Here is a 25780-nt window from a genome sequence, read left to right on the forward strand (position 1 = left end):
ACTTCTACAATAATATTCTGGTTTTGAAACCTATTAAAAGCATCCTTGGCCTTACCAACTGTAGAAAATCTGAAGCTGGTTTCATCCACTTAAAGTTGATTTTCTTTTGGGCTCGTTTAGTCAATGGCAAGTGAATTAGTAATGCCACATGTGCACAATACATTCGGCACAAGTCTACCACCTCTTGAAATGTTAAGGTTTCCTCCATCGCCTGAAATATTCAAAGCACATTGTTATTAATATACAGTAGATTTAACTAGAATTTGAAATATAACTAGAACTTGCTTCCTGCAGCTGGCTGGGTCACTCAAAGTTTACATTGAACCTCATTCTCCAGAAGCAGTCACCATTCCAGCGAAGGAGCAACCACAGCCAGCAGTGACACGAAATATTATCAGCAACTCACACCCACAGCTACGTGAGAAAATGGAATTCTAATGCGATGTTTCCGAGTGGAAGATTAGCCATGTTGTTTATTGGTGTGATCACTTCAACATTCATTTTGACAAAGACACTGGCGAGGTCTCTGCAAAGTCAAGCAAACCCAAAACAAGGTGAAAATAAAACTAGACTCAATCCTTACATGAATTATGGAAGGCTAAACAATTTTGAATATCTTGAATCAAACCAAATTACCTGAAAGGCAATTCTTTCTCTATTAAATATATTTATTGAGTTTAAACATCTCAACTTACATACAAAACTTAAGTACATAGCAAATCATCTTGCATAAATGCAAGCAGAAAAGGAAAAAAAATGATAAAATTACATCAATTCCTTGATCAATATGAGAAACAAGTGATTGAATTAACCTATAATAACCATGTCTAAAGAAAATTCATAGTTTCTTCACAGTTATCTTGTTTGAGCACTGACATGACAGTAAGTATGAGATTCAAACTTGCAACACATTCTATCGAAATTCTAAGAGCCTTGAGTGCAAAGCCAAGAAAATTATGGATGACGAAAGGCAGCGGCTCCCATTCAAAGTACAATCCCCTCTGAATGCATTAAGCAAATTGGCTTTCATCTTTTTTAAAAGAATAAATAAAAAATGAAGGTGCGTTAATACTCAAAACCACACTAGGTGATATTAAAACGATCATCTGCACATTGACTGGCATTTGTTCTATGAACTGTCTTTAGGAAACAGCAGTACAACTTTACCATGGCAACTAATCAAAACAGCACAACTTTTGCACAACAGCAGTTTATTAATAACTCAATAGGAGTGTTTCCAGTTAAAATTCATGCAATTCCCACTGATCACCTTTAGGGTCCCACAATCTATTAGCAGCTTAATTAAGCACATTTCTCTCTTTGTTTAGGAGTGTCATCAACGCCTGCTATAAACCACTCTATTATACCACAGATGTTCAGCCACAAAAGCCCCTACCACTGTCACCAGGCACCACAATTTATTATTCTACGGTCCTTCTATCCTTCATGAACTCCAATTCAGACAAACATTACTTTTCTTAACCTCAGTCTCACTATCCAGATGCAGGGTACTACATTTGCAAGTAGTAGAAAGAAGAAAAGCTTAGGAGTCCACTTCCACAGATCCTCAAGGTCAGGGAAACACTGCAAGAATCACAGATATCACACGTCTGGTTACCAAGTTAAAGGAAAAAATGTGGTTCCACCCATGGATAATTTAAAGATTGGAAAATTTTAATCAACAAGGCTGAAGTTGTTTTCTTTCATGGAGTTTGATGAAAGGTATAAAATTATGGGAGGTTGAGTTAGAGATAACAGGCATGAAACATATCCCTCTACAGAAAGGTCAAAAACTAGAGACAATTTTATATTACTTATTCAAAAGAATTAGAGGAAATTTGTTCACCCCAACAATGGATTGAGGTTTGGAATTCACTACCTGGAAGAGTGAGAAGTAGAAACCCATTAGGTTTCAAAAGGCATTTGAGAGGTTGAGACATCCAGGGTAACAGACTAAATAGTGGAGGTCAGGATTATTCCAACCCTTGGACATAATAAGTTCAATGCCCACCTACTAAGCCATAACATTTCTACCACTGAATTCCATCCACTGCTCTATTCACCTGCACTGACTTCAATTAGGAAAAAAGATATTAGTTGTAGCTTAAAACTTCTTCCTTGATTACCATCTTCTTGACCTTCACAATACTCTGATCTCCTCCCCCCCCCCCCACCCCACCCCCCAATTCAATCCCATTTCACTGCTGCACACCAATTCCCACCAATTTTGTATTCATCACTGGCAACTCTCCCTTCAGCCAATTATCCATTTCACAGTTTATAAATTCTTCCATTTTCACAAACCACCTTTTCCATCAAGATTTAACCTGTGCTACAATTTATTTTGAACTTGAAATCAATTTTCATCAAGCTTCGAGCCAACCTGCAAAATTGTCATTAAAAATACAAGATTTGTGGACATATTTCTTTGATGCTTGAGTGGCAGCACTCAAGCCATGGTAAGCAACCCTCATACATGTTGCTCTTTCTTCAGTGCTCAAAGGGGTTTCATGCCTCAGAATTGGGCAATATAAATTTCACTCTGTGATTTGTGACTCAAGATTGTAAATTCTCTCAAAAAAGATTGCTTGACCAATCAGAATTTTTCGAAGAGTTACCAGGAAAGTTGACAAAGGAAAGGCTGTGGACATTGTCTACATGGACTTTAGTTAAGGTCTTTGACAAGGCCCCCACATGAGAGGTCAGTCAGGAAGGTTCAGATGCTGGATTTGACAATGGCTGGATGGGAGAAGCCAGAGAGTAGGCATGGATGATTGCTTCTCAGACTGAACTAGCGGAGAGCCTCAGGGATTGGAACTGGGATCATTATTTGTCATCTAGATCAACGATCTGGATGAATTTGTGGTCAATTAAATTAACAAATTTGAAGATGACTCTAAGATTGGAGGTGTTGTGGACAGCAAAGGCTTACAAAGCTTGCAGAGGGATCTGGACCACATGGTAAAATGGTCTGGAAAAAAGTTTAATGCAGACAAGTGCAAGGTGTTACATTTTGGAAAGACAAACCAAATGCTTACACAGTAAATGGTACAGCACTGAAGAGGGCAGTAGGACAGAGGGATTTGGAAATACAGATACACAATTCCCTGAAAGTGGCTTCACAGGGAAGGAGTCACGTGATGGAGTAGTGGCCGGTTGGGGAACTCCAGCCCTCTCCGGAAAAGTTAAAAAAAGACAGTGAAAAAACAAAGGCACAAACACAAAAATAAAATAAAGTGAAAGTAAAGATGTGGAGAAAATGGCAGTGAAGAAAGAAAAGCCAAAAACAATGGGAAGAAAAGGAAAGACGTCGGAAGAAGAAGGTGAAGGCCTTACCTATCTGAGGAGGCCCGCCGTGGACAGAGAAGCCCGCTCCCTAAGGTCAGTTGAAGCCCCGAACTCGGGACTACAAAAATGGCTCACGGAGCCAAACAAAAGTGCGCAACCGCGCATGCGCGAGGAGTCGCGCAAGACAAAAATAACACTGACGGGAGGGGGGACCAGCTGAGGAGTCGATCTCCACAGCTGAAATTGACAACCACAACAAAGCAGCAAGAGGAAAACATAGAAAATAACGAGAACAAGAAAGAGAGTAAAAAGAAATCAAAGAAACAACAGATGACCAACCCAGAGGAAGAAGACCAGCATCAAGACACTTCTAATAAAAATAAGAAGACCAAAAATACCCAACAAAATAAAACAAACAAACCAACAGGAAAACCAGAAGAGACAGAGGTAAAGGACACAGATCCTGGAGTGGACTCAGAAGAAGAAGAGGAAGAACACAGAGAAATGGAAGATGAAAGGAAGGGCAAGTACATGGATATTTTTTTTTAAAGAATATATGGAATCAGTAAAAGAATGGCAATCACAAGAATTCAGTGAAATAAAAAGAGTAAAAAGTACAGAAGAAAAAATGAATAGATTAGAGATGATCATGTCAGATATAGGAAAAAGAGTGGACAAGGTGGAAGAACGAGAAACAGCCATAGAAATGAAAGTAGTTGACTTAAAAAAGAAATTAGAAGAATCTGATAAAAAAGTTAAAGAGACACAAGAGCTGTTAGCTCAGAAGATAGATATAATGGAAAATTATAATAGAAGAAACAATATAAAGATATCTAGACCAAACTGGATTTATTAAAAAAAGACGAACAACAGACAATATCTGTAAATTTATTAATTTAATTCATGTAGTAGAAGGAAATAAAGCTCCAACAGTAGCGGTTGCTTTAGACGCAGAGAAGGCCTTTGACAGAGTAGAATGGAATTATTTATTCAAAGTATTACAAAAATTCAGCTTACCAGAGAAATATATTAATTGGATTAAAGCATTATATAAGGGGCCATTGGCAAAAGTGATAGTAAATGGATATATATCAAAACAATTTAACTTAAGCGGATCAACAAGGCAGGGATGCCCACTATCTCCCTTATTGTTCGCGTTAGCCATAAAACCACTAGCAGAACTGATAAGAACAGAAAATAAAAGGGATAAAAATAAAAGACAAGGAATATAAAATCAGTCTATTTGCAGATGACGTTATAGTATACTTAGCAGAACCAGAAATATCAATAAAAGAATTACATAGGAAACTGAAGGAATATGGAGAAGTGTTGGGGTACAAGATTAACGCAAATAAAAGTGAAGCAATGCCAATGAATAATGGGGATTTCTCAAAATTTAAGAAAGAATCACCATTCTGATGGCAAACGCAAGCAATGCGATATCTAGGTATACAAATAAAAAAAACCTCGGTCATCTATATAAACTCAATTATTATCCACTAATGAAAAAATTACAAGACGACTTAGAACATTGGAAAGACTTACCACTAACACTGATAGGAAGGATAAACTGTATTAAAGTGAATATTTTCCCAAGGATACGATACCTATTTCAGACATTACCAATACGCTTAACAGAGAAATTCTTCAAGGAGTTAAAGAAAATAAAAAGGAAATTTTTATGGAAAGGGGGGAAACCGAGGATAGCACTAGATAAATTAACAGAATGGTATAAACAAGGAGGCTTACAACTACCAAACTTTAAAAATTATTAGAGCCGCACAATTAAGATACCCATCAGATTTTTATCAAACAAGGGAAAAGCCAGATTGGACTAGATTAGAACTAGATAAAATAGGGGAGAAGATACCTAAACATATATTATATAAATGGGATGAAAAATTTGTACAATGAAGGAATTCTCCAGTATTGCTTCATCTGCTCAACATTTGGAAGAAGATTCATGTAGAAAGGAATAAAACAAATTACCAACTACCAAAACTAATACTGACGCAAAATCAGCTAATCCCTTTTACAATAGATAAGCTTTCCTTTAGAGAATGGGAGAAAAAAGGGATCAAAAGAATAAAAAATTGTTTTTCGGGAAATAAATTATTATCCTTTGAAAAATGAAGGATAAATATAACTCACGATACAGTGTTGGCATACTACCAACTGAAATCCTACATGAAGGACAAATTGGGAGGCAGTCTGAGGTTACCAGAGGGAAGTAATTTTGAATATGTGATTACAGACACAATGATAATCAAAAAATTTGTAACAAACATGTATATTAAACTACAAGAAAAGGAGAATGAGGAAACAAATGCTGAAACTAAACAAAAATGGGAACAAGATCTAAACATAAAGATAAAGAATGAAACATGGGAGAAGTTATGCTCCGGAACTATGAGAAATACAATAAACACAAGGTTACGTATGATACAATATAACTGGATACACAGGCTATACATTACACCTCAAAAGTTAAATAAATGGGACCCAACAGTATCTGACAGATGTTTTCGCTGTAAAAAGGAAATGGGAACAACAATTCATGCAATTTGGACATGTGAGAAAATGAAAAAATTTTGGGAAGATCTAAACCAGATATTAAATAAAATCACAAAAAGCAATATACCAAAAAACCCAGAGATCTTCCTCCTAAGTAACATAAAAAACAAAGAATTTGGACTCGATTTGGATGGAGCACGAAAAAGATTTGTTATGATAGCCCTACCTGTAGCAAAAAAATGTATTATGTCAACCTGGAAATTAGAAGATAACTTGAGAATACAACAATGGTATATAGAAATGAATAAATGTATTCCATTAGAAAAAAATAACCTATAATTTAAGAAATAACATTACAATATTTGAACAAATATGGGAGCCATACATAAAATACAATAGAGAAAACCTACCGTGGACATCTACCACCTAAAATGACAGAAGGAGAAGAGAATGAAAAGAACTGACTCAGTGGAATTTCTTGTTTATTTTTATTGAGTGACATCATTGTTTGATGGGTTTAATATATCTTATATTCTGAACTTCAAATAAATGGGAGGGGAGGTGAGGGAGGGGAGGGGGGAGAGAAAATGACACTGTATATATCGACAATGAGATAGACAACAGACTCGCCAAGGCAAATAGCGCCTTTGGAAGACTACACAAGAGTCTGGAAAAACAACCAACTGAAAAACCTCACAAAGATAAACGTATACAGAGCCGCTGTCATACCCACACTCCTGTTCGGCTTCGAATCATGGGTCCTCTACCGGCATCACCTACAGCTCCTAGAACGCTTCCACCAGCATTGTCTCCGCTCCATCCTCAACATCCATTGGAGCGCTTTCATCCCTAACGTCGAAGTACTCGAGATGGCAAGGTCGACAGCATCGAGTCCACGCTGCTGAAGATCCAGCTGCGCTGGGTGGGTCACGTCTCCAGAATGGAGGACCATCGCCTTCCCAAGATCGTGTTATATGGCGAGCTCTCCACTGGCCACCGAAACAGAGGTGCACCAAAGAAAAGGTACAAGGACTGCCTAAAGAAATCTCTTGGTGCCTGCCACATTGACCACCGTCAGTGGGCTGATATCGCCTCAAACCGTGCATCTTGGCGCCTCACAGTTTGGCGGGCAGCAACCTCCTTTGAAGAAGACCGCAAAGCCCACCTCACTGACAAAAGGCAAAGGAGGAAAAACCCAACACCCAACCCCAACCAACCAATTTTCCCTTGCAACCGCTGCAATCGTGTCTGCCTGTCCCGCATCGGACTTGTCAGCCACAAACGAGCCTGCAGCTGACGTGGACTTTTACCCCCTCCATAAATCTTCGTCCGCGAAGCCAAGCCAAAGAAGAAAGAAAGAAAGAAGAAGAAAGATATTTAAGAAGGAAAATGTATGTATCTAGATCAATATGGTTTATAGTGTGAAAAATAAAAATTTTTTTAAAAAAGTGGCTTCACAGGTGGATAGGGTTATAAAGAGAGCTTTTGGCATATTTGTCTTCGTAAATCAAAGTATTGAGTAGAGGAGTTGGAAAGTTATGTTAAAGTGGTACAAGACATTGGTGAGGCCAAATTTGGAGTATTATATGCAGTTTTGGTTACCCAACTACAGGAACAATATCAATAAGATGGAAAGAGTGAGGAAAATGTTTACAAGGATGTTGCCCGGATTTCAGCAATTGAGTTCAAGGTAAAGGTTAAACAGGTAAGGACTTTATTCCCTGGAGCGTAAAAGAATGAGGGGAGATTTGATAAAGGTATCAGTATTTAAAATTCTGAGGGGGATAGACAAAGAGTAGATGAGATACAAACCAAAGGACATGGGTTAAGGGTGAAAGGAAAAAAGATTTAGGGGGAACATGAGGGGGAAATTCTTCACAGAGTGTGGTTGGAGTGTGGAACAGGCTTCCAGTCCAAGTGATAAATATGGGCTCAATTTTAACATTTAAGAAGAATTTGGACAGCTACATGGATAGCCTATGGGAAGGTCGGTGGAACTAGGAAAAAAAATGGTTCAGCACAGACTATAAAGGGGACGAGGTGGCCTGTAATTGTTCTATGTTTCTACTACTTTTAAACAGAAGACAGGGAGGCTCAGCAATCATTCTCCAACAAATTTGACCAATATATTTAGTACTGAAAAATAAAATCAATTGTTTGTTCTATTTAAGGAACTCTTTTGCTAAACCCTTTATCTGCATACATACACTCCCACACTACAGAAGTCCAAGAATGAGTGCAACAGAATAATTCTGTCACAACTGGAGAACAAAGCTAATATTAACCAACAATCTAAACTGCAATGACTAAGGGAAACAAAATATTACTCAAAATACACCAGTAGCACAAAATCATTTACCTGAATGTTAGGAGTTTCAGCTCTTTCACGCATGTAGCACTTGAGAGCCACTGAACAAGAAACCACACAAATGTAACTTCTTATATCGAATCCATCTGGCCACAAGTGCTGCAGCTGAGCAACGTCTTGTTGCACCTGACAATGTAGAATCCTTAGTCAGAAACTTAAGTATGTGAACACAGTTGGAAAAACATTCATTTTTACATTTCACATCCGAAACAAATTTTCACTTTAGGATGTACCATTAATTTATTATCAACTACAATAGTTATATAATTGGTAAACTTTAGAAAAGGGTCATTACCTCTTTTAAAACACTCTTGCTGTTTTGATAATCTCCAAGAAAGAACACGGTGTGATTTCGAGTCAAAAATGATACAATAGCCTGATGAGCAGATTCCATATCTTTATGAATCTAAAAATGATTAAGCAATGTCAAATAATGAAATGTTACATGCAAAAGTTATAATTTTCATTGTAAATATGTGATATTTTTCACCTGGAATTTTGCAGCCAAAGACGACATTTGGAAAACCCCACAGAAATTGTTAAGATATCTAAACAGAAATCTCACAGCAATCCACTAATTCCCTAGTCATTGCTGACGCAAAATAAATAAACTGCTAACCTGAAAATATCAACTATTTTATAAACTGATCCAAAGTATATTGGATTTTTAGAACTTGGACAAGAAAGCAAGGCAAAAAGGATACAAGTAACTTGCTGAGAAATAAAACAGATATTGAGAAAAATCTGCATAGATACAGATCAATTGATGGAATAATCTACCAGTTTAATGAATGAATGACTAATTTCAAAGCAAGATTCAAAGGAGTTTTGGTTGAAATTAGATGGCACTATATGATTAAAAAGATTTCAATATTAAATTAAGATTTTTAGATAAACACTACTTGTAGAAAATTACAGAGTAATATTACTTTAGCAAAGATGCACCACTTGAAATAAAAACCCACTGGATTTATTAAAAAGCATTTCTAGCACATCATAAAGGTTACAGAGTGCCAAAGAGATGTACATGACTTTTAAGTTACTTCTAGTAACAAAAGCAACTTACCTGGTTCTACCACATTGCTGGCCACACTAATCCACATTGTGACACAAAAGTACAAAAGATGCCAAGTCATGCACAAACCATGCAGCCTGCATCACAGTATCTACAAATCTGCTGGCCTTGTATAGCCAAAAAAACCTTTAGGACTGAACTAAGCAATCCAATTTAAAATCCATCAAATTGGTCTTTTTTCAGGCAGTCACCTTTCAACATCTGTTGACTGAGAAGAGCAGGAAATTGGGCTCGAAATTAGAGGCCATGTTTCCTCATACTGGACGGCGAATGAGTAGAACTGGCAGAGGCTTGGAAAAGTGAGTGGCATAAGGAGAAAGAGGAAAATGAATTAAACAAAAAAAACCTAAAATCTAAATAAAACTGATGAAATATAGCAAAGAGTAATGAAGACATTTTATCACCTTTCTGCATCTTGTTAAAACAACTTTACTGTTAACGTAGTATCCATAAAGTCTGCGAATATTCGAATGCATGCCAGAAGTCAATGCAACATTTATTTTATTTCCTAATGTGTGAAAAATGAAGATCTTCAACAGGTAGCTGGACATGCTTTTATTTCCAGGGAACTTGATTGCTTCATCATTGATCAATATGAAATAGGGATAATGTTCCTGCACAAAAGCTTGCCACTTAAATGAAAAGCAATTGGAGAATTCAGTGTACACTGGGACATCTGTGTTGTTCTTTAGATGAAGAATTAATGCACTTCTCAATGAAAGATAGTAGGAGCTCCCAAGCCACATACTCTCAGCATCCTAAAAACAGAAAAAAGCTAGCTTTATTAACATATATCCAAGCAATACAAGTTTTAGATTTTAAAAAATGGTTGATAACTTCCAAAATTTAGATAATGTTCCTTATTGATTAAATTTTGTTTCCATTTTATGGACACTTTATTGACGATTTCTCCTTTATCCCATTTACTGTAAAAAAGATATTGCAAAGGCAAAATAATCCTCATATTTAGCATATTTCTCAACACGAGCTCTAACATCTAATTTAAATCAGACAAACATGGCAGTTAATTTTACAAAACAATTCCCCATAATTTACAAGAAATACGGTTAAAAAACCCTGTTATCTGGAATTCATGCAACTGCCAGCCTTATAACAGGCAAAAAAAAGAAAACAGTTAAAAAATTCAGGTTTAAAATTAGCACACCTTGCCGTTAGTTCACTAAACAATGCAACACGCAACCTCAAGCAATCGGAAAATTTACTTATCTGAAATCTACCAATCCCCATAGCTACCTAACACCTGGGGTTTTACTGCAATAGTTTTTTCAGAAGATCAACTGCAACAATTCTTATTAGCAGTGATTCTACACATGGCTAATCCTTTGCTTCTCCAAAGCCTACAATTTGAAACACCTGAAGTAGCATTGGACAAAATTCTCCAAACAATTGATGAATCCAAAAGAACTTGACAGATTTATTTGTTGTTTGGATCAAGATTGCCATATAATTATATCTCCATTGTGTCATAATTCTCTAAAGCTAGGAATAGATAAAAGGCAAATGATACATTGTCAGTCACTTTTGATAGTGAAATTATTTTGGATCAGTTTATGGGTTACTGTGACAGATAAATTGGGCAGGCTTTTTTTTAAAGAGTAGGTTGCATACAAACTCTTCAAACAGATCTCATTTAAAATATTGGAGCTTTGCTCAAGCCAGACAGGGTGGCTCCTGGGGGCCTTTGCAAAAACTATGGGGATTGCCCAAAAGACTTCACTAATGGATTGTTGTTTAGAAAAGCAACAGATGAAAGAGATCGGAGGAGTCGTTCAGAGCTCCAAGCAGTAGCAGCAGAGACTGGAACAGGACAAGCTGGCAAGCTTGTGAAAAAAATATCATTTTGAAGACAGGTTGTGAATGCTTAGTTCAGCCTGGTCAAAGGTTCATATAAGAGGAGAGGACTGACTGCCTTATGTTTCACTTGAAATAAGGGAAACAAAAAGGAACTTGAAAAAAAGAGGTTATCATCTGGAAAACCCTGAAAGGGCAAGTTACTTCAGCAAGACACTGAGGTGGTTAATTAAAAGAAATCAGTTGAAATCTCTGAAAACCAACAAGAACTTTCCTGAATGGCAACCATTTATCTTTCAAGCACCAAAGCCTGGTGAAATTCATAAATGTTGAATTCAGTGCACAGTGTAAGAATTGCCTACAACCAGTAAACTTGGAGGAATGAAAAGTGAAATTGGACTATGAATCAAAGAACTTTTCTAAACTTACACACACATTACATACATGTGCACTTAGAATTAGAAGGGGGCTGTTAAGTTAAAGTGTGATTCTGTTTTTATGTCTAAAGATAATTAAAAGCAACTTTTGTTTAAGTAACCATTTGTCTTGGTGAATATCTACTGCTGCTGTGTTTTGGGGTCCTCTGGGCTCGTAACATTACAGCCTCTCAAACTTGGGAAAAATTCCAGACCAACAATTATGTTGCATGGTATTCAACAGAGGCTCAAAATAGGATAAAAGATCCAGTAACAAACAGGCAACAAGGTTAACGTAGCAATTAATGCAACGTTGTTACAGCACCGGTGACCAAGGTTCGAATCCAGCAATGTCTGTAAAGAGTTTGTACGTTCTCCCCATGTCTGTGTGGGTTTCCTCCAGATGCTTTGGTTTCCTCCCACCATTCAAAATGTACTGGGGTTGTTGCACAGGCTCTTGGGCCAAAAAGGTCTGTCCCATGCTATACGTCAAAATTTAAAATTGAGGACATTGGTTTAAGATGAGAGGGAGGAAATTTAAAAAGGATTTAAGGAGGATTTGTTTCCCCACAGAATGTTTGATATCTGGATTGAGCAAGGCTGTGGTGGAGGCAGGAATAGAAAAAAACATTTAAGCAGCACCTGGGCAGGTATTTGATTTAATATGGAATATACATGAGATTAATAATAGATTTGCATGATAATCCACACAAATCCGTGGACAGAAGGGTCCATTTCTATGCTGTACAACTCCCATGTCAGTAAATAAGCATGAAGTTTACTGGGCTTCTGCACAAAACACTTTTGAATTTCACATTATGCAGTCAATCTTGAATTTACAAATGTAGCACAGGTGCCTAATATTTTATCTAGGAACATCAGGGCCAGACACCTGACATTTGTTCAAAATCTTCCAGATTTTGAAATTATTTTAAAATGGTGGTCCCTTTAAATCTGCCCAAATTGCTCTGCCACCTCTCTCTTGCCACCCCACCCACCACTGTACCAGAGCCAGCGGAATGGCCCCATTCTCGATTCCCTTGTGCTAGCACAGCAGCTTCAGCTGCGTAGGGGATTATAGGTAGCAGCGACGGTCATTGGTCACACATTGAGCTGTCACCGGGGCAACTGAAAGTGCCGTGATGCTGGACGGGCATCAGTGTACGCAATTTGGAGGCATTGTATAAAGAAGCAGAGCAACACTGGATATTCCAACTTGAGCATGGGTCATGCTCGACACGTAGGGTACTTATAAAGTAATGATACGGTGGTGGATCGTGCCACTTAGTTCTTGAAACATTGTTCGGAGTTTTGAGCTCTCGCGAGAGCCCGGCTCATGATGGTTAAGTGGCTGTGGACTAGAAGCGTGAGGCTGGGTGGTTTTCTTTTCTTCTGAGTCAGCAAGTCGGCTTGCATTTTCAGCTGTGGATAACGACATTTGAACTGTTGAATTGTTAAACTTAGTGTTGAGTTATTATTAAATTATTAAATTTAGTGTCTGTACAACTCACAAATGACTACAGTGGTGACCCCGACGATCCAAAACAGCCTCTTTTAGATAGCAAAATGCTGGAAGGAGACAATTCAGATCGACAGAAAGCAGTTTCACTCAAACTGCCCACCTTCTGGGCATCCCAACCGCAACAATAGTTTAAACAAGCCGAAGCCCAATTCCACATACGCTAGATAACTGCCAATGTCACAAAGTACTACTACATGGTCAGTATGCTGGGCCTGGAAGCTGCCAGTTGCGTCATCGATTACCTTCACCGACCACCAGCTGACAAGTATGAAGGAATAAAAATGCTCCTCAAACATACATTCAGTCTCTCCTGCTGTGACAGGGCAGCAAAACTGCTGCACGTGGAAACCCTCCATGCTCATGAACAAAATGTGTGCCCTGATGGATGGACACAGGACCTGCCTCTTTTTCGAAGAAGTTTTCCTCGAGCAAATGTCTGAGGACATCCGTCTGCTCCTCTCGAATGAGGATTTCACTGACCCCTGACAGCTTATGCAGACATACTAATGGCAAGCCAAACAGCAGGGGGAAACAACCATCAACTGGGTGGCGACTGCGCCTCACCAAGTGTTACGGACAGTCCCAGCCTCCAAGGAAAGGGCGACAGTGAAGTCAGCCTCAAACAGCGCCAGTAAGGACAACTGGTGCTACTACCACCAAAGATGGGGCTCCATGGCCCACCAATGCTGACCACCTTGCACGCATCCAGGAAATGCCTTAGCCAGCAGTCGGTAGTGGCAACACCGGCTGGCCAAAAAGATAGACTACTCTACATCTGAGATTGTCATACAGGCGCTATTTTCTCATTTACACAGGAAGAGGTCAGTGTGTTGTCTCCCCACCCCCCACCCCCAAGCATCGTCACTCATTCTGGAAAGAAGGGGGCTCCCCTGACTACCGCCAATAGCAGCAGCATCAGAACATTCAGCATCTGCACGATCCTGCTCAACTTCAACTCCTACCATTTTATGTGGACCTTTACCATCAACAACGTCTCACAACTACTCTGGACGCCGACTTCCTCCGGGTGCACTCACTGCTGGTCAATTTGAAAGGACGTTTTGTCAATTCCAAGATGTTCAAATCGATCATCTTGCACCATGCTGAATTGACTGCACCCTACCACAGCTTGGTGACCTTCTCCGACAACGAGTATGCCAGGATCCTAGCCAATTTCCCGGACATAACTTCCCAGTTCACAACAGCCAGCACCAAGCATGGTGTGCAGCACCATATCCCCACCGCTGGACCACCACTCCATGAAGGGACATGCAGGCTGCACCCCCCCCCCCCCAACCAACAACAACAAACTCCAATTGGCCAAAGACACGTTTTGCAGGACGGAGGAAATGAGCATTGTGCACCACTAAGACAGCCTGTAGGCAACCCCACTTCACATGGTCCCCAAGACTGTGGGGACTACTGCCATCTTAACGAGGTCACAATAGTTGATCTGTACCGTGTCCCTCACATCCAAGACTTCAAGGCAAACATGGACAGTGCTAATGTATTTTCCAAGATCGATCTGGTAGGCGGCAGAGTGCTGGAGCAACTGATCAATGGTAGCTGGCAGCCCCTTGCCTTTTTCAGTCATCAACTCGAGCAGAAATACAGCGCTTTCAACCAGGAGTTCCTCACTCTCTACCTCGCCATCCTGCATTTCTGATACTTTCTCGAGGGCAGGTATTTGACGGACCACATACCACTCACATTAGTCTTTGCCAAAGTGAGTGATCCTTGGTCAGCCTGACAGCAGCCCCAACTGACCTACATCTCAGAATACATGACTTCTGTCCAGCACATTGCAGGCAAGAGCAACCAGGTTGCAAATGTGTTATCCCATACGGCCATCAATGATGACCCCAGGTGTCGACTATACAGAAGAGATGCCTCCCTACCACACTGCCATCTCAAACCTAAAGTTAAAGGATATGAGGCACCACATTCCTCTGCCATGTGTCTAAGGGACAGCTAAGAACCATCATCCCTGCTGCCTGGCAACATCAGATCTTCAAAGTGGTTCATGGCCTAGCTCACACTTCCATTTGGGCAACAAATTATTGCAGCCAAGTTCATGTGGCATGGATTGCGCAAACAGGTCGGCAGCTGGGCCAGAGCCCTGTCAAACCTCCATGGTTCAGCAACACATCAAGGTGCCGCTGCAGACTTCGCCCCAACACACAGATGTTTCGACCACATCCACATTGTGGGACTGCTGCCCCCAACCATAGGTGTCACCCACATTTTCACTATCGTGGACAGATTCACAAGATGACCAGTGGTCGTCCCACTCTCGGACACCTCCACTATGACCTGTGCATGTGCTCTCACCGACCACTGGATAGCCCATTTTGGCTTGCCGGCACACATCTCCTCTGTCAGAAGTGTGCAGTTCACCTCTGGGCTGTGGACAGTATTGGTCTGGCTGCTTGGCACTAAGCTGCACCACACAACGGCCTAGCAAACACAAGGAAATGGCATAGTGGAACATTTTCATCAGCACATTAAGGTATCCCTCAAGGCATGACTCACAGGCCCAGACTGGATGGACAAATTGCTGTGGGTCTTGCTAGACATACTGCCCCAAAAGAGGACCTGGCAACTTGCTCAAACTATTTGGTGTACAGCACCCCGCTTACTGTCCCAAGGGACTTCATCACAGCAGTGAGTGGACATCAATAAATGCCCACGACCATGTTGACACACCTCCATGAGAAGGTGAGCACACTTTCTCCAGTTCCAACTTCCTGACATGGTCTCACAACCACATACGTCCCATCCAACGCCCAGGACTGCCAGTATGCGTGATGGGGTACTAGCAGAGGACTGGCAGCGTGAGACTGGGCATTTTCCTTTCCTCTCTCTAAGTCGGCAGGTCAGCTTGCGTTTTGACCGTGGATAACGACATTTGAACGGAATTGTTAAACAATTTATAAACGACAATACCACTAATTAGCGACATGATACACCGGGGTTGAGCAAGGGTCGCGCTGGGTCATGCTTGGTGCCAAACTCCACCTTTAATGAGCAGATGTCATCCATCGAAAAAAAAATTACTGGTTTTTTAGAGTTTGCTGTTTTTTGGAATCCCGGATAAAACCTTAGGCACCTGTAGTAAAAATCATGTGTTCTTTCCCAAAATAGTATTATACTTTGAGAACATTTTTTCTCCTGGGATTATAAACAGATGGAACAACAATTAAATATTATGAAAATATCTTTTGCATATTATCAGACACAAAGTAACTGGAAGCATAAGCATTACAACCACATACCTTGAAGAATACAATGACATATTTTGCTCCTTTTTGGATGATGTCAAATAAAAATTGTTCCACCAAATAGAAAAAGTGCAAATTCTGCCCCTCACACAAGGTGTTATTTAGTGCATGGTGAATCATTAATGAATCCCCATCGATTAAAAAGAATTCAGACTCTACTGAATCATGCAGCAAGCTGGTACACCTGCAAAAAATATCACGAATAGCATTACAAAATGTTAATTCCAGGGACAATATGACCGAGCACTAGAACAAAGACAAGCTGATCAGAAAGACCTTCACATCTAACCAACCCTGTTACAATTTGAATAGTAGAGAGCCAAGTGAACTAAGATGTTATGTGGAGTCATAGGAAGAATTCAATAAGGTTCCAGAAGAGACCATAAACAGAAGGATCATCTGAGATGTCCTCCTTCAAAAAAAACACGTGTTCCCCTCTACTACCATCAACCAGGCCCTCACCTGCACATACTCCATATCTTTACATCTGTCCTGGTCCCCTCCACCCATCAGCCTTCGCATCATGCATCATTGCCTGTCATTTCCACCATCAGGCACAATTTCCTTTCTTCTCCCCTCTCCGCCTTCTGCAGGGACCATTCCCTCTGTGACTTCCTTGTCCACACCTGCTCCCACCAATTGTCCTCTTGGTACCTAACCCTATGACCAAAGGTACGGCACTGCACCCACAACTTCTCCCTTACCACCATTCATGGCCCCATATAGTTCTTTCAAGTAAAGCAGCCCTTCACTTGCGAAACTGCAGTTGGTGCTCTCATTGTGGTGTCCTTTACATTGGAGTGACTGGATGCAGACTGGGAGATTTCTTTGTTGACCACCTCTGCTCTATGTCGCAATAGCAATAATCTCAGTGGCAACCCTTTTCAATTCCCTGCCCAACATGTATGCCCATGGTCTCGACCACTGCCAGATTGAGACCACCCATAAACTGGAGAAACACCTCATATTCTGTCTTGGCCCTGTTTCCATTAGCCCACCCCTATGCACCTATCCCTTTGTCTCCTAGCTCTGTCTTTCTTTCCCCTTTGTCTTCTTTCCCCCCCAGCCCTCCCCAATCAATTCTCACCCTTCCTCTCTCCTCCATGGAAAAAAAAACTTACCCCTGACATCTCCCCAAATTTTTCTCCCCTCACCTTATATAGAGGTCCTCCTGTTGCCCTTGAGAAAAAATGTCCACCCTATATATGCCTACTCATGAAAAAGTCAATCATTTGGAGACAACCTACAGAATTAGTAAGTATCTGTGAAAATGCAAATAAAACACTGGCGGAAAGTGGAGTGGGCAAAATTGACTGAAGTTTATAACATAGAAGAGTGAGATCATCCACTTTTGCCTCATAACACAGATCTAATTGTTAATTGGCAAACTTGACCATGGAGAAGTATCTACACAGAGCTCTCATTAAGACACAGCTTGGGAAAACTTTGCTCAGATTTTGATATCTCATCTTTGTGAGCATGTCATCTCTGTAATAAAATACGAAAGCTACAAGATAAATTAAAAGCACAAGCGACAGACCTGACATGCAAGTCTCCAATGTACAATAATATAGAAGGAACCAAGGTATTCAAAATGATTGCACAACTTGACGGGGCAATGGAACAATAATTTCTTGTAGGAGATTCTGTAAATTTCACTACAAACCTCCAAAAAAAAGAGGAGGGCCAGAGGTTTCATCAGAAACACTTATGTAAAATCCACAGTTCTCTTTTGAAAACCTGTTATGGCTAGATCAAATTTTAAAATTATCATTCAAATGTACAAGATCAAGAGGCACAAAATGAATCAAAAACAGATCAGAATACTTCAGATAGAAATTCAAATAATTTACCTTTAATTCTGAATGCAAATAACTAGACAATTTGACATCTATTTTCATTTTTTTTTGATAAATACTTTGTGCCTTTTTTGAAATGGAAAGTTGAGATTCATGGCCACTATTTTCCAGAGAAAATAAAATCTGTGCTAGCCAAGATAGTTATAGCAACAAATTTTTTTTCTGGTTGGCAAAATATAATGAATGGTGGGGCACAAGGACTGTATCTGAGAAGTCAACCTATTATACATGTTACTTCAAAGGCATCAAGGGTATGGTTCCTAAATGTGCTGATATCAAAAGTACAGAAGTTAATTATGAACAGGCAATAGAAGGGCATTGGTTAAGTGAGTGGGCCAAAATCATTATAGTATTGCAAAACAAAGAACATTCAATTTTGGCAGTAAAAATAAAATTATTATCTGAAGAGTAAAGCTGCAATACTTTGGGACAGAGTGACCTGAAAAATGTTGCCTTATTTAAGGGAGATCCAAACATATTGGATGTAGTTCAGAGGTTTACAAAATTGAGGATGAAACAAGTGGATTGTTTATGATGACTACGATTTTTTCTGCTACAGTTTAGAAAAATAATTCGATTGGAAACCAAAAGTAACTGGAAGCATAAGCATAAAATAAAGATAAAGGAGGCACCCTTTCTTCTCAGAGGGTCACATACATTTGGAACTATATGGTGCACGCAAAACCTTTGATTTTAAAAAAAATTAAAAAGGCAGTTGGGCAGAATCTTGGAAAGCAAGGGAATAAAAAGTTATTGGTGGTTGGAATGCAAACAGCATTGGTTACAATTCTCCGTGATCATACAGAAGCCCAAAGGCCTCCTTCGGCTTCTAACTGGTGCGTTCGTCTTCAAGTTCCTTAACAATAGGCGCGTATAACATTGGAATCGTGGCACCGAAGAATGGAAGAGCCAATGTAACGAGATTAAAATATATTAAATCGTGTTGCTGGAAAATGGCAACCGGCTTTGCAGTTGTTTAAAACTCTTACTTTGGGTTCCCTAAATTTCTATTTTCGACAGAATGAATAAAGTGGAAAAGCGGCCCATGTGGTATTTGCAACTGGATGCATGCAGATTTTAATGAAAGAACAAGCTGTCAGTGCCGGAGAAGACACAAAGGTGCTTGCAAGAGACGAGGCAGCGTTCTTCATGGTCAGGAGCCAGAAGCAATGCCATTCGACAAGCCATTCAATGCCGGATGTGGGTGCGTTTGAAGGACTTGATCGGGACAACATCTCATCGTGATCCACTGTTAAATTCGGTGGTTTACTCACTCGGCCTTGGAAAGCTTGTTCAGTAAAACGTCGGACATCCTTTCGAGAAAGCTCTGATGCTTTTGTAGATCTAGAGAGAAAGACATGGTATAAAAAGGTACTCAAGGCCCAGGCTTCGCCCAACCCCTCCAGTCCCCGAGCGCGGGTCCTCCGGAGCCGTTCCCAGCACTCCGTCCACGCTTACCCGGCGGCAGCTTGGCCTCGGCCTCGGCCTCCTCCCCCAGGCCCGGGTTTGGGCCCGACTCCGACAGCTCGGCCTCATCCAGCAGCTCCTCGTCGGACAGATCAGAGAAAACCTCCTCGGGGTCGTCCTCCCCCAACAACGAGCTCTCGCCTTCCGACTCCGAGACGCTGCTGAAGCCGCTGCTGCCTTCCAAAGCCTCGGCGTCCCCTGAAGCCATCGCCGCCACTCAGTCCAATCGACCTTTCGTGAATGACGGGGAGACGAAGCCCGCCGCGTCGCACCGAGGAGTAAGAGACAACTGCGGCTGCGCAAAGACTTCCCGGCCAACCGGGAACTGCAGTGACTCAGCTGCCCAGGTTCCCTGAACCACCTCTTCTTGCAGGACAATATTGATTCAGTGAAATGAACACAGATGACACGGAACTATTTTTTCAAATAGATAACTTCAAGATGAACACAAAGATAATTTCAGATTTGCTGTATCATGTATGAAGTTGGAGAAACATAAAATTAACTTTTATTGAATTTAACATTGCATAATGATGCTGGCACGTTGCATGAGTTCTCCTGACCTAAAAGTGTTTCATTTCTACTCAGCATTTGATGCCTTGCGCGTCAGTGTCCAACAATAGTCGACCAGCATTCATGGATTCCAGTTGCCTTGATACTGCTTCTCCATGGTTGCAATGTCCTGGTGAAACCATGACTGCACCAAAAAAGCTAGTACAAATGCAGAAAATGAATTTTCAATGACATGTTACCCTTCGTGGTTTTGTATGCTTGAAGTGGGCTTAAAATATGACTGAAGGTCACAAAAATGGGTGAAATCTTTTTTTTTAAAGTGATTGGAAATTTTTAAGGTGATTTTCGAGATCAGCAGCCCAAAATCCATAAAATACACTCCAAAAGCTCAGAAACTTTAGTTGTCCAGTGTTATTTGTGTTTGGTTAAATCCAACTATGCATTTCACTTTCAAGCTGCAAACTATGAACTGGGTTCTGCTGTTTTCTTTCTCTTTGTATAAATCTAGCCATGCTGTAGGCAGGGACCTACAGACCAGCTCGCACTACGTGCACAGCGTGTGCGGGACACCGTACAAGACAGACGCTGTGAGCATGTGCGAGGGGGCAACTGAAAAACCCCAGAGGAGCTCGGGAGAAGCGGCTGTTTCCCTCATCGGAAGTCATGCTTTACTGCGTTTACTTTTATTTAATAAAGGGTTTGATTATCCAGCAGCTCTGGCCTCCAGTGTCTTCACTGAGCGTCAAACACACACGTGGTGTCAGAAGTGAGACCAGCAGAGCTTGACGGCAGAGACCTGGTTTATTTGGTGACCACTAGGCTTGGCGGACCCATTGTCGTTCGAGGGCAACGTGGCCAAGAATTGGAGGAGTTATGAACAGGAATATGACATTTTTTTTAAAATCACGGCCACACATTTGGACAAGCCGCCATACATAAAAGCCAATATTCTGCTCAAATTGACCAGCCCAGAGACCATTGAGAGGGAGCGAGCGTTCGTAGGTTAGAGACGGGAATCCAATCGTTCAGGCGGCAGTGTCCAAGGAGTCCAGAATGTCTGAAACAAAAGTTCTGGGAAATATGCAGCCCACAGTTTAACATCACCATGGAACGCCTGAAGTCTTACCAGGAGGTAGGAGAATCTATACAGTCCTTCATGAGCGCATTAAGACTGAAAGCCAAGATGTGTAGATTTGCTGCACTGACCGATGACTTGATAAAGGACCACATAGTGTGCAGCTTGCTCGACAATGGAATGAGAAAAACCCTGCTACAAGTGTCAGACTCTGGCTTTACCCTCCCCTCAATTTGGTCTATGTGTCCTCTGAGTCCAGCGTGCTCGTTGAATGAAGCGATAGGAGAAGGTATTCGGTTTCACAATCAGTTTATTACAAAGCACAAGAATTAAGCTTAACGAGCTCTGGTTTAGTCTTAGTTCATAGGTCACCTGCTCGGTGAGCTATTCCTCAAGACTGACTCCTACTGTCCAGTCTCTTCTGTTGATATAGATAAACATTGTTACACTGAACAAGAGTTGGCTTTCTTTGATAGAATCCTTGCATAAGATTTATCTCAAGCAATTTTCTGCTCTGCAATTACCTATGGTGTAGCCCTTCCAACTTAATCTCCCAGGCCAGAACATTCTATTGTTTTAGTGTAACCTTGGGGATGAAAGTATTTTCTCTCTTTGTATTTGGAGTCAGCAAATTCTACACATACTATACTCAGCCAACTTTTCTACATACTGTGGCTGTTACTTAATTGCATTAATATTTCCCCATAACAGTAAAATTGAAGTACTTCATAATGGATTAATGAATACTTAATGAATAGCACATAGGCATATTTTCCATGATTACTTAACCCCTTGGTTTCAACACAAGACAGCTAATTAACACTACATAAAGCCATAAACAAGTGCATAACCTATGAAGTGGCTGAGGCCAACATTAGATGCCTGGTGGCATCCTCAGAGAAGGCAGCAAATGTAGACATGGTCCAAGCCACACCCAACGGCGGTCACTACAGAGACGTGGCACTAAGCTTCTCCCAGTGGCGGGAAATGGGCCAAAGCAGCAGCCGCTGGATGGCACCTCTCAGCAACAGCCGGTGGCAGGATAGTAGTGCACAGACCCACCAATGAAGATCCCCCCACAGAGACAGTCACCTGCAGGAACTGCGGTTCTGAACACACCCACAAGAAGGAGGAGTGCCCAGTCTGGGGAAGGTAATGCAGGAACTGCCTGCTATGGAACCACTTTGCATGAGTGTGCAGGAGCACTCAAAGAACAAGGAGATCAGAGACTGGTGGACCAAGTGACTAAGGAAGACGAGTCACCCAAAAAGAAGTTCAATATCAACATCACACTGGGCAGCCTTGAACATCTGAAAAAGAGAAATGGTGAAGCCTTCGTCACCATCACAGTGAAAGGCACAACGGCAGAAATGAAAATAGACACCAGTATCAGATGCAATGTTTTACCGTTGAAGGAGTTCAACAGGATCAAATATAAAGAAACAATCCAATCCAAGGGCAGAGCTTCAAACCTGGTGGCATACGGAGGCAGCAGAATACACCCATTAGGCATGGTGCAACTGCTCTGCACCGCACAGGGACATACACACCCACTCACCTTCTATGTAGTCTTAAAGGACCTACTTCCGCTACTGGGGATAAGAGCATGCATAGAGCTGGGTTTACTAACCTTCGGTGTGGATGTACACCAGGTGACTATTTCGTCTGATAATTTCACAGAAGTAATCTTTTCAGAATACAAGGAGCTATTTGGCAGGGAGTTAGGCAAACTGCCAGTCACCTATAATATGTGCATAGACCTGGAAATACACCCAGTTGTGCAACTCGCTCATAGGATTCCAGTTGCCATGAAGGAATAAGTCAAATCGGAACTAGACAGAATGCAACAATTAGGGATCATTGCCTCTGTGTCTGAACCCACGGAATGGGTGAGAGCAAAAAAAAAAAGCCAAGAAAATAAGAATTTATATAAACCCTAAAGACTTAAACACAGCACTGAAAAGGTTGCACTATCCAATGTGGACAGTGGAGGAAGTGGCCACCCAGATGGCATGGTCTTTTCCGTTCTAGACGCAGAGTTCATTCTGGAGATAACACTAGACCACCAATCCTCCCTACTAACAACTTTTAGCACCGCTTTCAGACAGTACAGACTTCTAAGGATGCCATTCGGCATCAATTCAGCCAGCAAGGTGTTCCAAAGATCCACAGAACAGATATTCACTGGGTATCCATGCGCAATCATCGTTAATGACATCCTTGTAGGAGGCAAGACCATAGAGGAACACGACACCAACATAAAAAGGGTACTGGACAGAGCAAAAAAATGTACAACTATGTCTGAACACTAATAAGTGCAGATACAGAGTGGACAAAGTGGCATGTATGGGCCATGTATTCACAAAAGACTGTCTAAAAGCGGACCCATCCAAGACCAGTGCTATTAATGAAGTGCCTATACCCAATGATGTCACAACGCTTCAAAGGTTTCTAGGCATAGCAAACTACTTGGGCAAATTCATACCAAATGGCAGTGAGCTGACCATGACGCTACAACAGCTCACCCATAAAGACACCCAATGGTACTGGGACAGTGCCCACCAAAAAGCGTTTGAAGGACTCAACAAGCAGATGGCAAGTCCACCAGTCTTAGCATACTACGACGTCAAACGACCAGTACCATTGACATGTGATGCATCCCAATATGGTCTAGGAGTGCTTGCCTACAAAGCAACAAGCCCATTGCCTATGCATCAAGGTCACTAACAGAGACAGAATTTCATTACGCACAGAGTGAAAAGGAACTACAAGCGGTAGTCTTCGCCTGCACGAAATTTAACGACTACGTTTATGGGAGACTGATAACTATTGAGACAGCTAATATATATTATCAATAAATCCAGAGAATGTTGCTACAACTGCAAAAATACAACTTTACATGATCCACAAGGCAGAGAAGGAAATGCATCTAACTGAGGACACATTATCCAGGGCACCCATCAGTAGTACAGCACGTCTTCCGGGTGAACTCGACACATATGATGTCATGGAAATATGCCCCATTTCAGCCTCTAGACAAGGAGAGCTAATAAAACATGCTGCAGATGACTAGGTGTTGACAACAATATGGGCTGGATGGCCTGCAAAGAAAAGGAACCTGCCATGTGAAGTACAACCTTCCTTCATGTTCAAAGACGAACTGATCTACGACGAAGGCTTAATAATGAAAGGCCTAAGACCGATCATCCCAGCGTTGCTCCATGCCATGTACAGAGCAATCCTCCATGGGGATCTGGTATTCTGGCCTAGTATGGATGCAGTCATAACAGAACATGTTCAGGGCTGTGCAGTCTGCAACAGTACCTAAACTAACCAGGTCAAAGAACCCCGCCAGCCGCACCTGGTGCGGGACCTGCCGTGGTCCACTGTGGCAACGGATATCTTCGAGTGGAATAAACAACAATACGTGGTGCTAGTAAACTCCAACTGGTTTGAGATATCGGCATCGGCGGTGATCACAAAGCTGAAATGCCACTTCTCTGTTCAAGGATCGCCACAAGCGGTGCATAGTTTACCAGCCAGAAATTCAAAGACTTCACAAGTGCCTGGGACTTCCAACACATCACAAGCAGCCTGGAAATTCCCCAATCAAACGGGCTAGTGGAGAGAGCAGTCCGCAGCTTAAAGAATGTTATGGAAATATCCCTTAGGGACAGGTAATATGTATTCCTGTACTTATTGAATCTTAGAAACGTGGCCAGAGACCATATCCTTGGCTCACGTCTCGGCAAGCCAGAACAACACTGCCAGTCCCAAAGGAAATGTTGAAGCCTGCCCCCACCAACTCTGAACGTAATCCATTCCTAGTTATCACATAAACGCGCCATACAAAAGAAACACTATGACAAGACAAGCAAATCCCTTTCCCCACTTAGTGAGGGCAAGGCTGTCTGGTTATAAATCCCCAGAGGGTACAACCATTTGGCGGTAGTAAAGAAAGCTTGCAACGAGCCCCAGTCATACCTGCTTTCATCAGAGGGGAAAGAATACCGGCGAAATCGGCGCCACATTCTCTCGGTACAAGAGCTGGCCCCATCTAATGGGATAAACCCAGTGCCACCGGAGACCCAAGAGAAGAACAAAATGGGGCAACCACAAGACAAATGAGCCACACCATCAGATATAAACTATGCCAAGAACCTAATGAGGAATCCATGGGAAGCAGAACAATTTGCAGAAGAGGCCAGTTGCCCTGAGAGTGACATCCCGAGTTGCCAGTGAGCATGTCCGGGACACCTTAACAAGACAGACACTGTGAGCATGCACAAGGGGACAACTGAAAAACCCCAGTTGAGAGTGGAGCTCGGGAGGAGCGGCTATTCTCCTCCCCCCCCCCCCAGGACTCGTGGTTTACTGCGTTTACTTTAATAAAGTGTTTGGTTATTCAGCAGCTCTGGCACTCCAATGACCTCATTGAACACCAAACACATACACATGCCCAGGTAAAAATTGGAAGCAAATGTTTGTCTTTTTTGTTCCAAATATGCTAAGATGATTTAGGAATCAACAATGATAGAATTAGCTTTATTTTCACTAGCAACAAGATAAAAGTGAAAATTTTTTTGTGTT

The 25780-nt window shown here is 41.3% G+C and overlaps 1 protein-coding gene and 1 long non-coding RNA gene across 5 annotated transcripts in view; one reads left to right on the top strand and one right to left on the bottom strand.

The window, feature by feature from the left end:
- Nucleotides 1-19901, bottom strand: part of LOC138757959 (probable ATP-dependent RNA helicase DDX60) — a 72066-nt gene extending 52165 nt beyond the window's left edge. Inside the window, exons 1-7 of the mRNA XM_069926149.1 lie at nt 19594-19901; nt 19410-19479; nt 16271-16460; nt 9650-10003; nt 8466-8576; nt 8162-8296; nt 56-211 (exon numbers count right to left, since the gene is read on the bottom strand). Coding sequence (XP_069782250.1) covers nt 56-211; nt 8162-8296; nt 8466-8576; nt 9650-10003; nt 16271-16460; nt 19410-19479; nt 19594-19810 — 1233 coding nt within the window. The 5' untranslated portion in view covers nt 19811-19901. The remainder of the gene's footprint in view (nt 1-55; nt 212-8161; nt 8297-8465; nt 8577-9649; nt 10004-16270; nt 16461-19409; nt 19480-19593) is intronic.
- Nucleotides 19253-25780, top strand: part of LOC138757960 (uncharacterized) — a 31908-nt gene continuing 25380 nt past the window's right edge. For 3 of the 4 annotated variants that reach the window (XR_011354009.1, XR_011354010.1, XR_011354008.1), the window contains exon 1: nt 19253-25653. This is a non-coding gene — a long non-coding RNA (uncharacterized lncRNA). The remainder of the gene's footprint in view (nt 25654-25780) is intronic. The other variant, XR_011354011.1, reaches the window with a different exon arrangement.

Source organism: Narcine bancroftii, chromosome 3 (assembly GCF_036971445.1).
Source record: "Narcine bancroftii isolate sNarBan1 chromosome 3, sNarBan1.hap1, whole genome shotgun sequence".
Taxonomy (NCBI): domain Eukaryota; kingdom Metazoa; phylum Chordata; class Chondrichthyes; order Torpediniformes; family Narcinidae; genus Narcine; species Narcine bancroftii.